Below are 16,445 nucleotides of genomic sequence, written 5' to 3' on the forward strand. Positions count from 1 at the left end.
TCTGTCTTCTGGAGTGATTTGATTGGTTATACGTCATGAATAAAACTCCTTTAACTTAACATCTGTAAACAAAACAAAAACGTATCAACAAAGTTTTCTGTTAGAGTTTGTGTTCTTCTAAGTTTAACTCCAAGATTTTAAATACTTTCATTTACTGCAAATGAATATCGACTCCAAATGTCTCACTAATAATCATTATCAGCCTTAAAAACCCACAAAACACCCCTCTACACTCGATGACACTTAGTACAGTCCGGTTCCCCCTTCTATAAATCTGCTTGGAATCTTCCACTTCCTGTTTGTCAAAGTGGCCTTCCACCTGGACAGGTTTTGTTGGAGCTCATGCAACAAACATTTTGGGTAACTGCACTTTAATATGGATGGATGACACTTAATTAGAGTCTGTTTTAATGAGACTGAGTTAAGATGCGTAGCTCTGTTATTAAATAAGAAATTATTTCTCAGAATTCACAGAGAAAAGTCTGAAATGTTTGCTAGGTTAGCATCCCATATGTTCTTTGGCTCAGCTAAAGCTAACTCTCTCCAACTTCTGGATCTCTTGAGTTGCTTGTTGTTAAAATATCTTGCTGTAGGTGCTGAAGCTCAGAAAGTCTGAGATGTTTGTTCAAAATAAGCTCATTCTCAAGTCTGATCTGAACTGTCCTCTTTTGTTTTAACTTTCCCTAAACTTAAGAGTTAATGACAGAGTAGCACATCCAGACTCAGTCTCATTTATGTAGAGATTAAACTTCAGTGTCATTCATTGATGTTAAAGTGCAGTTTTTCAAATGTTTGCTGCACAGCTCCCCGACCAAACCAGGTCCCAGTGGAAAGACGATGTGAAGAGAAAAGCTCCAGAGGATGAATATCCACACATTTACGTTGGAAATAAATGTCCTTTAATTAGACATTGTCATTGCAAAAGTTGGATTTCCTTTGTTCAGTGTTTTGTTGATGTTGGGTTTCTAAATGTTTTTTGAATCATTCGGCGCCCCCAAAGGATTAAAACCTTCTGCACCTCACAAGGCTGCAACAATTCACACATTATTCAACTATCTTTCTGACTAAACTAAGATAAAAAGTGGAAAAACTGCCTGATTCCTGCATCATGAATGTAAATCTTTTTGGTTTTTATGACAGTAAACTGAATATATTTCGGGCTTGACATTTTATAAACCAAAACAAGAAATGAATTACTGGAGAAAACGACAGATTGATGGACAAAGAAAATGTGTTTTCCAACATATATGGCTGAATTACTCCAACATTACAAGATACATACAATTTGAATTCAATTTTATTTATATAATGCCAATTACAGGTCAAATTGTCTCAAGATGCTTTATTTTTATATTTTTTGTCATATTTAAAATATGACAAAGTAAGAAATTTAAACCTCTTGACTAATCCAATTTATTATTTAGTTTTTAAGAGACTAATTGACAATTAAAACTTTCTCCACTAAAACTAATAAACATGAGGTCAAATAGAAGGAACAGTTTTAAATACTGCAGTCCCACGACGACAAGAATAAATTTTCTCAACAAAAACTAAATCTGCTGGTGGATTCCATGAAAGTCCTAATAAAGGATAATAAAGTGTGATACTAAAGGTTTGTGGTGCTAAAAATCTCCAAGATATCAAGTTGAACATCTGGATGGAGGTTGATAAAAGTCTACCTCCCTTCATTTCTGTGGAGCGACTCCATGGATTTTATGGATGGTGGTTAAAGACCTGCTCTTCTAGTTGTCTTCCTTCTAGTCGCTGTAAAAAGTCGGTCCATCCTGGCCGACTGCAACACCTCTTCATGACAACTTGTTCTGCCTCCGACCATGGTGGAAAACTCCCAGAAACCGGGAAAACCCTGTCGTAGACTCGAGGAACTCGTGGGAGACTCGAAGAACTTGTCGGGCGGGGGAAGGTGTGGTGGGCGGTGGGGGGAGTAGAGGGGGGGAGGCCGCCACCCACCTCCCCTGACCTACTCTCCGCCCTGACTCCACCCAGACTCCGCCTTGGCTCCGCCCAGTGGTCACTTCAGGAACTACGATGCCAAAGGGACGACGAATTTATTTCTTTGTATCTGATTCTGTAGCTCAGTGAGGGGGGGGTTAAGGATTTCCTATGGAGCTGCAGGTCGCTGGTTCAAGACCAGACACTTCTTAAATTTTCTCAAAATCCTGACAAAGGACAAAGAAAGAAAACTGCCACTGGCGGGTCTCGAACCTGCGGACCCTCCGCTCTGTAGTCCTCCTCCTCTTATCCCCCTGAGCTACTCGCTCAGATACTAATTCTTCTTTTTTTTGCGCATTTATCATCTATTTTTTGTCGTTTTCGAGTTTTTTTTAACTCGAGTCTCGACTCGACCGTTTTTCTCAGGAGGTTGGACTTCAGCCTTTGTGCTGGAGGGTGAACCCTCAGTTCCAAGACTTTCCAAAGCCTCCACACCTCCCGAGTCCTCAGGACCTGAGCTTTCACACAGTCTGAGGGCTGAAATTTTCTAAGTCCCACAGTAGTTCTCTGTTAGATTGAACTTTCAGACAGTCCAAGGACTGATATCTTCTAAGTTCCTGAGTAGTTCTCTGTTAGTTTGAACCTTCAGACAGTCTGAGGACTGAAATCTTAAAAGTTTCTCAGTACTTCTCTGTTAGTTTGAACTTTCTGGTTAACAGAAGCCTTAAAACTTGTGACCATGAGTCTTGATTTCACATTTAGACCATCCATCTGAGTTCTTCTCAGGCCTTCACCTGTGGGTTTTTTAGAAATCCTCAACAAACTTTGATTCTCTTCACTGAACAGTAAAGTTTGTGGAGATCAGAAGGTAACATTAGTTTGATCGATGCCTTCAACTACTAGTAGGCTTTATCTGGAAATCAGTTTTCTGAAATGAGTTCTTAGTAAATCTGTCCACAATCAAACCAAGAACATAGAAAGAGGAAATGTTTGAAGAAACAACTTGTTTTAATTTCAGACTAGAAAACGCTTTAAGACATTTATCTGTTATTGCGCTTTTGATCATTTTATTGTCTCTTCTGTTTAATTTGATCTTCTAAAGTTTAACTGGTGCCCTTTCAAAGGTTTTATCTTTAGTTTGATTCTTCTTAAATGTTAAGTTTTACTCTTTTGTCACCTTTTATTCTTTTCTAATGTCTGATCTGATTTCGAAATGTTTTGTCTTTTTAATGTTTAATTGTTGTTTTTTCAAATGTTTTATTGGCTTGTTTGAAAAATTTCCTTTTCTTTCCCAATGTTTCATTTTTCGATTAAATCTTTAAGGTTTTTCTTTTTAAATGTTTTACCACCTTTTAATGTTTAATTTTCTTTTTTAATGCTTCATTGTATTTTCTGTTTAATTCCTATTTAAAGTTTTATTGTCTTTAAGATTTAATTATCTAATTAAACTTTAATTTTTTAATTAAATGTTTTGACTTTTAAAGGTTTAATAATCTAATTAAATGTTTTATATTTTTCTAAATGTGTAATATTCTTGCTTAATTGTACTTTTTAAATGTTTAATTATCTAAAATATTTCATCTTTAATGTTTAATATTTTTGTTTAAAAATATTTGTTTAATTTCATAATTACATGCTTTGTATCTTCTGTTTAATTATCTAATTAATTATTTTGTCTAATATAATTTAATTGTATTTAATGTTTAATTCTCTTTTTAAAAAAATTATTATATTAAATGTTTTTTTGCTTTGATTTAATTGCTTTTTTACTTTAGTTTATTTCTTTAATCTTTTTTTTCTGTCAAGATTTTAACCCCAACCTTAAAAATGAAACAAACCCTTAAATCACAATGAAAATACTTCTGTTGTCACAATCATGAGTTAGTCAATTATTCAGTTTATCAATTCAACTTTATTTGTTTAGCACCTTTTACACAGATGACAAAACTAAACAAGCAAAGAGAAAAAACTATGCTAAAGCTATGATTAAAACTCAAAAACATTTCAAAAAAAAGATTTAACATGGTAATAAAATATGTTGTGTCCAGGGGATGGAGGGAGTTTATTGAAGTCTTCTTGGGCTCACATGGGAAATCATTTAAAATATAAACTTGATATTCAATCTAAGGAAACTGCAGAGCGACAGAAGAACCAACAATATCTCCTGTTTTCTCCTTTAATGGGTCGACTCTTCTTGTGCTTTCAGACCAAAGAACTACAGACTCTTCACAACCTGCTCAAACTCTTGGTACAGGACCTCACCACACGGGTCAAGAAGGTTTCCATCTCATTTCTACTCTGAAGCTCACCTTCTCCTGCTCAAACTGCTGACAAATGTTTCTGCTGCTCTAAAGTCTGGTCTCCAGAACTTCCTAAAAACTCTCAAAGTCTCTTCTGCTGCAGGTTGCTTTGTAGAACTGTTCCAGAAAACCTCACTAAACCACATGGAGGGGCCTCAAGATAGTCGTCCAAATGAAACCGTACAAAAACCAAACTAGCACAACCCAGACGCTAAAGTCTCCTGCAGCCTACCAGAGAACCTCTGAGAACAGAGAATCAGGACAGGAACTCTTACCTTCTGGACAACCAACGCTGGTTCACAAACAAGAATACAGAATGTGTCTGACCAGAAACCTCTGAAGACTCACTACAGCCAAGATAAAGACACAACTCAGCTGGAGCAAATCCGCTAATCACTGCACACATTAGCACCATGTGCTAACTGTGGCTAAAGAACCACCTTTACCAAGACAACTATCCAGTACAAAGCCCTAAAACACACCAAGAAACACATTAAAGACGATTTTACTGCTGGAAGCTGCAAGCCAACACCTAAAGAACGAACTAAAGCAACGGAACCAAACCCAGTTCAGTGGTGAACAGAAACAGAGGAAATGTTTGTCTGCAGCTAAATAAAGCAGGAAGACACTGAGCTGCTCAGGTGTTCCTGATAACACCAAGCAGCCACCTGGACAGCCAATAGGAACACAGCTTACTGGAAGTCCAGAGGGCTGGGTTAGTGAAGGAAATTTAATTCAAAGTTGAAGCAGAAAGTTAACAAAGAAAGTTGAAAACCACCTTCTGATACCTGAAATCTCTGAGTTTTCACACAAAGAACACCTGAACATGTCAAACTGGTTCCATAGTAGAACCATCATTGTAAAAACGTCATAGTATGGTGTGTTGCTCAAAAAACATTAGGACCCGGCTGTCAGGGGACAAACATGTAAGAAACATGAGAACAGAGAGAACCCAACCAGTAGGTCACAGTTTATCATCCCCCAGTCATCTCCTGAAGTCCATATGGTGAGAGACATCAGTATCTGGTTGTTCATTTACCAGAGGATGCTTATAATCATGCTGATGTGGTCTGTACTCTACAGTATTTTAGTGACTCAATAAATGCCTAAGTTGTTTTTTTTTTTAAATGCTTTTTAGTTTTTAATAAACATTTAACAGCCTATATGTAATCAATAAATGGCCTTTGCCTATCTTAAGAAAAACTCACTCAGAACTCTGATATGTTAACAGTACTAAATAAATCAATAAATACATGCATACACACATAAATAAGTTAATACATTAACTGTGTTAAGATAAGATTTAGATTTTTAAAAAAAGTTGTTTATGTTTTTGCAGAATCCAGTATTGTTCACTGGTTGGTCATTACATTTTATTAGTTTGATTTCACTGTTTAAAATGATGCCACTTCTTTTCAGACAGAACCTGTGATAATAAAACAATACAAAATGTTTAGTTCCGTGTTAATAAAGCACTTAAAGCTTTAAGTATGGCTAAATGCTTTTTTCAGAATTAAATATATCACTCCTTAGGTGGTAGTGGCCCCAAGTTCAGTAAAGTTGGAAAGATATTCACAGATTCGGACTTCCAGCATCAATAACTCATTAGATATAGGTTGTCAAAACATAAACGGTGCCTCTGTCCCATTGTTGCAAGGCAGACAATGTGCTACAAGCCCAGTTTTATCAAAAGTAGCTGTCTTTCAAGCTACAGGAATAACATTGGTGTCTATGGAGTGAACAGGGTCCGTCTGCAATTTGCAAAACCGCTGCAACAGTAAAGAGAGACAAATATTCAATAACTTCACTCTGATACATTGTAGTGTCACTAAAATCACTGCAGCCTTCAACTGGCTCCTGTTGACAAAGTGTTTTAACAGAAATTTAAATGCTATAATTTGATTCTTTTAATGAACCATGTAACTTGAATGGATGTGATGCTGGTGTGACCACAGTGCACACGTCTGATGTTGCTCACAGTGGTCCAAGGGACGCTCAGGGAGTTTGTGTTTGCTCAGACTCATGAAAAATTAGAGGGAACATTGGTTTAGGTCAATGAGCCTCTTCAAGAGAATGTGTGTCTGAGCAGAAATCCATGAATGAAACCCTGGCACATCGTTTAGAAGCCGTTTCTTAACTTAGTGAAGTCTGGCCCTAGTTGTTGATTTAAATGGCCAAAAAAATTCTTATTGAAGTTACATATTAAGAATTTAGAAGTTGTTTCCATGAGAACAATCCCTACCTGCCTTATAACTGTTGCTGAATCCTAGGTCAAAGGGAATCCAAAGGAAACGTCAGATCTGTTCCTGTATAAGTTTGTAACATCTTCATCTTATGTGAGTTACCTTGAGATGTGTTGTGAATTGGCACCATATATTAAAAAAAAAAAAAAATTAACTGAATGGAATAAAATTGAACCGACATGAAAAACAAATTTAATTAGATTAAATCGGTTGCCTCCGCAACTTGATCCCAGATAAGCGGAAGAAAATGGATGAATAGAATTAAACTGATTAGACTGTATTGGACTTAACCGAAATGAAAATGGCTTAAATGTAACTACACCATTTCTTCCTCCTCCTCCTCTGTTCAGATGCTGCAAAGCCAGTTTATAGCATAAAGTGGCTTTGCAGCAAGTTGTAATTTTGTAATAATTCCTGCATTTATGTTCAAACTATACACTGTATAGAAAAGATTGACGTAGCCTTCAGTGCTGAAAAGTGAAGCCTGGAAGTGTCTTAAACCTGCATTCTTTCTAGCAGCCAGCAGGAGGCAACACCTGTAGTTGCTAAAGAAGTCTGATTGCATTGAAGACTATGAGAAATTGACACCAATTCTGTTACGGCAGGTTCAAAAGGCACAGGAGCAGGAAATGAAACACCAGCATGAACATTTTAAAAATGCTTTTATTCACAACAAGAAACTCTATACAGGAACCAGGATCTTAGACAAAGAACTATACTACTAGAACTAAAAAACAAAAACCATCTAGAGGTACGGAGGAGTAACTACATGAACATGGAAACAAACTAATGTTAACCCACATATGGCAAGACCAAGGTAGGGAAACAACTGAAAATACAAAACTAACCCAGCCTAGACTACCAGTAATTATGAGCTGAAACCCCAGACTAAAGCCATCCTACGCAAAACATAAAAGACATTAAGTTAAATACGGAATGCTGATCATTTAATTTGACGTATTAACAATACAAAGAGTCTGGTGATACTAGGGTTTGGAGACTTAACTGATGAGCTGAGAACAGTCCTTTTGGTTTGACTTCATCCAGAACTCTCCCTCCCAGTGTTTGCCATGTGCTTGGTAAGTTGACATCAGTAGAACCTGGTCGTGGCAGATGTTCCCAGAGAAAGTCCTCTTGCCAGGTGTACGTTGCTGTTCCCAGGTTAAGCTGGCAATAGGTGGAGATCCTCCGGAGAAGAAGACAGAGTCCGTGGTAGGGCAGAAAACCAGCAGACGAAGGAACCCAGGCAACTCAGCAGGCAGGAATCTGCTTTCTAAACACAGAAAACAGAATTACTGGCAATTCTAGGCTGGTGGCAGAGACAGTTCTACTCCCAGCACTAACTGGAGATTAGACAACGGTCCAGCTTCGAATGACAGGTGCCATCTGCTTTTATAGAGACGCCCAGCTACCAGTCACTCAGCTCCCACCTGAAGCTCGTCCGCTGATTACGATGCAGCACACCTGCTGCCAGCTTCACCACACACACCTAGGAGAGAGAGAACAGGGCTGGAGGAGGAAGCGCTACCACAGTCCACAGCCTTAAGCTGTGTGATTAGTAACCATCAGCTGTGAAAGGTCCAACAAAATGAGGAGCAAGCGTCTTTGACTCAGCTTTCAAAGTAATGTTTTCAGCTCGGAGCCATACCTTCTGTCCAGGCCGATAAACTGGAGCTGGTCTGCGATGACGATTTGCCTGCACGGACATCCTTTGTGACCATTGGAGAAGTGCCCACCTGGCCTTCTTCCAGGTGCGCCTGAACCTCCCAACCATAGCCTGGACAGACAGAATGGAAATGTCCTGCTCCTGAGAAGGAAATAAAGGCGGTTGTAACCTAATGAGCACTGGAATGGCGACAACCCAAACGAAGCATTGGACATGGAGTTACAGGCATACTCAATCCATGGCAACCTCTCAGACCATGAAGATGGATTCTCTGATGCCAGACAGTGCAGGAAAACCTCCAGGGACTGGTTTGTGCGCTCAGTCTGGCCGTTGGCTGAGGATGATAACCAGATGTTAAACAGTAGCTCCCAACGCTTCACAAAATGACCCCCGAAAACCGCCAAAGTAAACTGGGGACCGTTGTCAGGGACAATGTCGGCTGGAATTCCATGAAGTCTAAAAACATGATTCACCATCATCTCTGCTGTTTCTTTCACAAAAGGGAGCTTTGCCAAGGGCACAAAATGAGCAGTCTCAGAGAAACGGTCCACAATTGTCATAATAGTAGTTTTACCTTGAGACAGAGGCAATCCCGTGACAAAACCTACTGCGATGTGAGACCAAGAACGTTTTGGAATAGGCAGCGGTTGCAAGACTCCAGAGATGGGTTGGCTGGACATCTTGTTCCTTGAACAAACCGTACAGGCCTTCACATATTCTGACATTCTTGTCCATGGTGGGCCACCAAAACTTCAGTCACAGAATCTCCAGGATACAGTTATATCCCGGATGACAGGCAATCTTGGAGGTGTGGCCCCACTGCAACACCTGAGAACGAACAGAGTCAGGTACAAATAAACAATCTGGAGGTCCATTATCTGGATCAGGATGCAAGCACTGGGCTTGACAAACCTTAGTCTCCACCTGCCAGGTAGGTGATGCCACCAAACAGGATCCAGGAAGGATAGGCTCAGGAGTCTTAAATTCCTCAGAACCAGAAAACTGTCGAGAAAGAGCATCAGGCTTTACATTACGAGACCCAGGCCTGTAAGTGAACCAGAGAAAGTCCTCTTTCCAGGTGTACGTTGATGTTCCCAGGTTAAGCTGGCAACAGGTGGAGATCCTCCGGAGAAGAAGACCGAATCGGTGGTAGGGTGGAAAACCAGCAGACGAAGGAACCCAGGCAACTCAGCAGGCAGGAATCAGCTTTCTAAACACAGAAAATAGAATTACTGGCAATTCTAGGCTGGTGGCAAAGACAGTTCTACTCCCAGCACTAACTGGAGATTAGACGACAGTCCAGCTTCAAATGACAGGTGCCATCTGCTTTTATAGAGACGCCCAGATACCAGTCACTCAGCTCCCACCTGGAGCTCGTCTGCTGATTATGATGCAGCACACCTGCTGCCAGCTTCACCACACACACCTAGGAGAGAGAGAACAGGGCCAGAGGAGGAAGCACTACCACAGTCCACAGCCTTAAGCTGTGGTTGTGACAAATTCTTACTCAGTTTGCTACCTTATTAAACATTTTCCTAATGGGTTTAGGGTTTAGTCACTAGTTCTAAATGTTTTTAAATAGTGCATGGTAAAATAGACAATGCATGTTTTAGGTTCAGGCTACTTTGTGATTGACAAACAAGTTACTGACCTGAACTCACTCCACAGTTTTACACAGTGTGGAGATTATTGCAATAAACTGGGAATCATTTGGCATACTGACGCCCGGCTGTTTTGGCCTCACGCCTAATTACTGAGAATTTAAATGATTCTGTGCATGCGTCATATACACAGAAGCACCGATTCTTCACGAGTACATGCACACACTTTGACGTACAATAGCCACATCGCTTCCTAGCAAGCGACCATTACACTTCACTGATTTACGGCCGGAACATTAGCTAAATGTAAAAATGTAATGAAGCCTGCACAGAGCCTGACAGGACCTGGTGTTTGAAGGCTTTTGTGGCTTGTGGTTGAGCTCTTTGTACTTAAATGATCTGAAAATCAAGAATGATTCACGCTAATGTTTAAACGGACAAAGATAACAGGGAATTTCAACTATATAACCACAGAAGCACTGTGAATATCAAGGAGGTGGGTATTTATTGAACAATAAAAAAGCAGTAAAATAACCAACTTGAATTTCACTTTTTGCTTGTACTGTATAGTACACCAGTTAATGAAATCCTTTGGTTAAGTCTTACACCTTCTGTGCTCCAAATTGTACTAAATCTGCTTTCATTTTGATGGATTAGCAAAGTGACTCTTGAGAGAAAATTGAAATGTGTAGTAGAACAAAAAGTTCAGTGTTTCACTCAAATGTTGCCACTATGGTTAATGTTCTCATTAACTGCACAGCCGTTTTACTCACTGTTGTGTGGCCATTAAGGGCTGTAGTGCCACTGTTTGATGGAGGTGATTATGAAGAAAAGGGAGATTAATTAGCTTTTGCAAACAGCAGTAGCCGAGTGTCTGTCTTGTGTGATTTATTGCTGCACTGAGCTGCTCATTTGGTTGCACTTGTTTCAATGAATAATGCTGACATATTGTCCACAATGAAGTCTTTTATTTGTGTACATGCAGTCAACTAGTATGTGCATAGAAGGCTGCACAGAGAAAAGAGTGTATTAATCAATAGCTGCTCATTACTTCTGAGGATGCAACTGGCTGAGAATGAATCATTTATCTCCTACAACCCCCAACCGAGGCAACAGCTTCAGTTCTCTCTGAAAAGGAAACCTGTCCTCTATTCTGCTGGTTCATACAGAGTAAAATATGTAATTCCTCTGATATGATTCTGCGTCCTGCAGGTGCAACAGCTTTTAGTTTCCTCCCGGTACAAGGTGTTTATGAGGACCATTACAACAGAGCACATCAACTATATCAAATGTGACACTTATGTTTTCTCCACCTGGTCCTCATTTGTGAGCTACAGGTTGATGTGGCTGTAAACGAGGCTTTAATTACTGACCTCTCTCCATACAACAGAGGTAATATTTCTGAGGTGAAGAATGATTGTTTCAATCAAAAAAAAAAAAAAAAATCTAAAATAATGCACGAGAGGTTTATTATATTCAGTTGCTTTTCATAGATGCAAGCATGCAACAATAGAAGGAGAAAATCAAGCACAACTTTGGAAATGATTATTAGACCACTGTGATCACTGCTTTCTGCCTTTTATTTGTGTTTTTCAGTGAAGTCGTACTGCATTTTATTCTTAACATCCTAATGGACGCTATTTTATTAATTCAAAGCTGGTTAGCAATGACTGTCTTGTTGCATTCCTCTTCATTTAGCACTATTTTCTTGTCATTTTTCTGTTCTGTTAGACAATATTGAGTGATAATGTAGCTTGGATAATTTGTTGACTGTCACTTATACAACATATACACAAAATAACGGTGCCTGAAAAGTGTTTTCCACCATCTAGTGTGAATTTTAACATTTCCATAGTTTCATTACATCATATTTTTAAACATGATTTATCCTCGTCTTGAATTTTTACAAGATTTTCTCATCTTTTTGAAGATTCTGTAATTATTTAACCAGTATGATTAAAATTCTATCAAAATTATCAAAGCTGAAGGCCTGTTGAGGAAACTTTATTAAGAAAACAGCAATTGGTCGAATAATTAGTTCCAAAGCTGTACTGTCTTCATTGCTTTGATCTAAACTGTCTGTACTTTTATTAAACCTGTTTCCACTTTTATTCAATTAGTTTTTATTAATTTCTTTTTATTTTGTATACACTTTATCTCATACATGCTTTAATTTTTCTCATTTCTTGTCTTTTTTTAAGCTGTTTTAGTCAATAAGTTTGAATAGTTTTAGAACTCTGTGAACTTTAATCAACAAAAATTGAGTTAATAACATTTTTTTCTGTTTTTCTATTATATCGGTCTGTAAAGCACTTTGAATAGCTTTTGCGTATGATAAGGTACTACATAAATAAACTTGCTTGCATATCCAGTTTATTTTAATCTGAATAGCGTCTTGCTGTTTTTGTACACCCAGTGTCTTGAGAATGACACTTTGTGCTCAGTTAATATTTTTCTGTCCTGATTCTGGCATGCAACATCTGAATGTTGGCTGTTTCCATATTGTGAGGCTGAAAGTTTTGAGTTCTGATGTACTTTTCCAACAGGAACTGCGCTGTTGCTCCGGAGTTGACTCCTAATGACCGTCATAGAAAACAACAGCTCCAATCTACTGTCAAATTTCAGCAGTGTGCTCTTCGGAGAAAATAGTCACCATTAAAGTCGTCTCACCACTTAGGGGCTGAAAGCTTTTTGTGCCCTCTATCAACTGGAATTGAAAGTTTGAGGGTTTGTGTGATTTACTGCCCCTTTTTTGTACCATTTAGTGTAATTTGGAGCTGGTTGGGCTCAAATTGCTGTAGTTTTTGTCTTAAGAGAACTGCATGCCAGTCAGTAGGGTTTAATGTGCCGTTGTGGTGCCACTGTTTTGCGTGAATGCGGACGGTATAGAAGAGAATCAACATTTTTAAAATGAGTTTGTGACTTCTGACTTGGACTCGATCACTTGAGTTCAACTCCAAGACACTGCAGAATGTAACACTTTATTCATAAGGTGATAAGACGTCATGAGTAGTCAATTCTAACCGCTTGAATGCAGGATTTAATTCATGCACATTTCTGTGTCTTGACGCAAACAACCTCTGCAACATCATGGGGCATCTGGACATTTTTCAGCTTAATGTGAAAGCCACAAACCATCATCAGCCATTTAAAGTTACACATCATCAGTTTTATCAAAGCTTGTTGTGCTGGTTGTGGTTTTAAATGGACTGGCATTTATTATTAATGCAGATTTTTAGTCTCCAGGTGTGTCTGCTTTGTTTTTGAACAGTTAGAAACTGGCTATGATCAGGTGCTCTTTTCTACCTCTTAGACATTTAAGACCTGGTTATATTATTATTATTATTATTATTATTATTATTATTATTATTATTATTATTATTATTATTATTATTATTATTATTATTATTATTATTATTATTATTATTATTATTATTATTATTATTATTATGTAACTCTGCAAACTGGCATCAGTCCTTTATGTGGACCTCTATGAAGAACTGAAGTTATAGCTTATTACAAATGAGTTGATTATGATGTAAAACACAAATTTGTGTAGATATATCGCAGGAATAATCGATTCCTCAAAGCATAGGTTTGTAATCTAGTTAGTTTGCGTGCACATGTACACCATCAAGTCAGATAATTAATATGTGTGTAATGATATGTAGCTGGGTGTCTCCATTTTGCCTTTCACTGTTTAACTAATGAGACAAATGATATTTCTCAGGAGTAGCCTGAAAAGAGAATGAAGTTCCCCTCCCTCCCCATCCGAAACGCACTGTATAAAACATGGCCAATGTTGGGATTGTGACAGAGGTGCCTCGAACAGCGAGAAAAAAACAACTACAGCAGCATTTTCAAGTGTAAGGAGTTTCTTCTGTTTTACGGCTCACATTTTAAAGTCAGTAGGTAGTTGTAGGTGTACAGCTTTTATGGAGAATCTATCTAATATGGAGCTTCTATTTCTGATTGTGGGCTCACTGATATTGTTGGATAATAATTTTTTGACTTCATTCTTCAGGATTTCTCCAACGCTGTGATGTCGCTGAGCATTCTGGCTCTCTGCCTGCTGGTCTGTGTTCACTCTGGCATAAATGCGTATCCAGCCAAGCCTGCCAGTCCACGGGAAGGTGCACCACCTGAGGAGCTCGCCAAATATTACTCTGCACTAAGACACTACATCAACCTCATCACAAGACAGAGGTTAGTCCGTGAATTTTGCATCTAATTTCTTTCTACCAGCACGATTTGCACGTTACTTTGCATGTTCTTTTGCACATCAGTTTCCTTATTTTCTATTTATCTCTGTATTTTGAACTTCTAGAATTTCCTGCAGGTCCAGAAAATCATGATAGTATGTGCAAAAAAGTTCTAATGTGTTGCTCAAATCTGATTTTTTTATGCATAGGTATGGAAAAAGAGACACTCCAGATACTGTATTTTCAGATTTGCTGGTGAAGGAGAACACAGAGAGCATTCCAGGATCCACATATGTCAGGTAAATTGTCTGAATGTTAATCAACTGTGTAATTTCTCATGCATGAAACACATGATAAAATGCATTTAGACTATTCTTGTGAAGCTGGTAATGTTAAGTTTACACCATGTTAAAGAAGTATTGATTGCATTTTATTGTAATTTATGAGATTGTATTTAGTGTTGGTGCTGTATTATATTGAATCTTATTAGGAGATGTTTCTGCTGGACTGTCTAGTTGTGTATGAATATGGACAGGAAATGCTTTTACATAAGTGTGAATATTTTATCAGACATATTTTTTTATTTTTAACTTGACTTCTGTATGTATTCATGCAGGTATAATGGGCTGCCATTGTGGTGATCCTGCTGGAGCTGTAACATCCAGGTGACTTCACTACATAAAGCTGCTACCATGTCTGTTCCTGACATGAAATGAGCTTGTGTTGCATGGAATAAACACTGTGTAAAGACACCACTCTGGTCTGTATTAACATGTTTTTGACAAATAGGCCAACTGCCCCATTTTGGGTCACTCAGCTTTACAAGCTGCAAGTATTTCAGCTTTTAGTCTGCTGTGCGGGTTTGTTGAGCGTCAGTTTCTGTGTCATTCACTGATGGAGTAACAGTGCACTCTCCTGGCCAACTGACATCAAAGCATTTTAAAGACTCCTAACTGGGGCAAATGGCTTTTAAAGCACATCTGCTGCAAGTGTCCTATTTAAAGAAGAGAGAGGAGTAAAATAGAAATGTTTTGTAAATGTGTTGCACCACAGTGTTGCATCTTCTTATATCATGTCTGTTGAGATTTACCTGCATCCTCAGTGAAAACAGATTAACAGTTTAATCCTATCAGGTGACCTGGATACATCTAAAGCAAATCACGTAACTGTATGGTGCAGGTCCTATATAAATATGCATTGCAAGGAAATCTGAGTATTGAGGAGTGGGATATTCATGCCGGTGCTTCATGCCGACCTGCTGATGGGCGGCACACATGAGATTATATGGATCCAGATGTGGGGATGTTGTATCGTCAGGGTGGTTCCTGATAGCAGCATGTACAGTCCTCATGGGGTAAGTGTGTCCTCTGCTGTGCAGTAATGGTGAAAATTTGCATGTTTTTCAAGATGGAGAAGAGAATTAAATTTGTTATAAGTGATACAGTCCACCAATAATGGAAATGGTGAAAGATAGTCAGTAAATCTCTTTTTTTGCACCTATTTTGGCACATTTTCAACTTAAATAACTCCAGATTTTCAGCCTGATACATTATAAGTAAGTTACTGTAAAATGACAGTAAAATCAGAAATAGTCAGCAGCTAATTTCGATTTTTTTTTAGCCTGAAACACATTGTTGTTGTGCATGTTTTTTCTGACAGATAAGAGAAATAAATCTGTTATCAGTAATAAACTCAACTAACAATGGAAGTTGTGGAAGATAGCAAAACTCTCTTTTTTGCAACAACTTGGGCATAATTTTAAGGAAAGAACTATAGATTTTAAACCAGACAGCCACGCTGCCAGTCACAAGGTTACTGTATAGTTAAATTTATAGTGACAGTTAGTAAGTTTAATAAGTTAATTTAGATTTTTAATTGTATGCACACTGATATTGTGTATGTTTGTTTCTGCTTGTTTGTTTTTTTAGATTTGAAAGATAAATAAATCTGTTACTAGTAATAAATTCTACCAACAATGGTGATGATAATGATAAAGAAAAATAGACCTATTATTAGTGATACACTGGATTATTAACAAAAATGAAGTGAGATATTGCATAAAGGTCTCTTTTGTGCAATTATTTTGGCACAATTTCAATTAATAACTACACATTTTCAGCCTGACAGCCTTATTAAGTTACTGTAAATGTGAATTTATAGTAAAACAGTACAAATCAAATTCAATCAATGCCTAATTCAGATTTTTTTACTACAAAAAATGATATTTTTCTCAAAATGATAACAGAAATATACCTATTAGTAGTGATACACTTTATTAACAACAGAACTGAGAAGAAATATTGTGTAAAAGTGTCTTTTCTAGCAACTATTTTGGCCCATTTTAATCAAAAACTACAACTTTCAGCCCGATAGCTTGTCATTAAGTTACTGAAAATGTGAATTTATAGTAAAAACTGTAAAAATCAAAGGCAGTCAGTGGCAAATTCTGATTTTTAATTGTGCAAAACTGATATTTTGCATAT

The 16,445-nt window shown here is 37.9% G+C and overlaps 1 protein-coding gene across 1 annotated transcript; it reads left to right on the forward strand.

The window, feature by feature from the left end:
* The first annotated feature begins 13,535 nt into the window (after positions 1 to 13,535).
* Positions 13,536 to 15,670, forward strand: LOC111572027 (peptide YY-like). Its single transcript, XM_023275495.3, has 4 exons — positions 13,536 to 13,626; positions 13,785 to 13,966; positions 14,172 to 14,261; positions 14,579 to 15,670. Exons 2-4 carry the CDS (start codon positions 13,803 to 13,805, stop codon positions 14,601 to 14,603), a joined length of 279 nt encoding a protein of 92 aa, XP_023131263.1. The 5' UTR covers positions 13,536 to 13,626; positions 13,785 to 13,802; the 3' UTR covers positions 14,604 to 15,670.
* The last annotated feature ends 775 nt before the right edge of the window (positions 15,671 to 16,445 follow it).

Source organism: Amphiprion ocellaris, chromosome 9 (genome assembly GCF_022539595.1).
Source record: "Amphiprion ocellaris isolate individual 3 ecotype Okinawa chromosome 9, ASM2253959v1, whole genome shotgun sequence".
NCBI lineage: Eukaryota > Metazoa > Chordata > Actinopteri > Pomacentridae > Amphiprion > Amphiprion ocellaris.

Coding starts and splice junctions, on each gene's coding strand:
- LOC111572027 (XM_023275495.3), top strand. CDS start 13,803: ATGTCGCTGAGCATTCTGGCTCTCTGCCTGCTGGTCTGTGTTCACTCT. Junction 13,967..14,171: donor AACCTCATCACAAGACAGAG/GTTAGTCCGTGA, acceptor TTTTATGCATAG/GTATGGAAAAAGAGACACTC. Junction 14,262..14,578: donor CCAGGATCCACATATGTCAG/GTAAATTGTCTG, acceptor GTATTCATGCAG/GTATAATGGGCTGCCATTGT.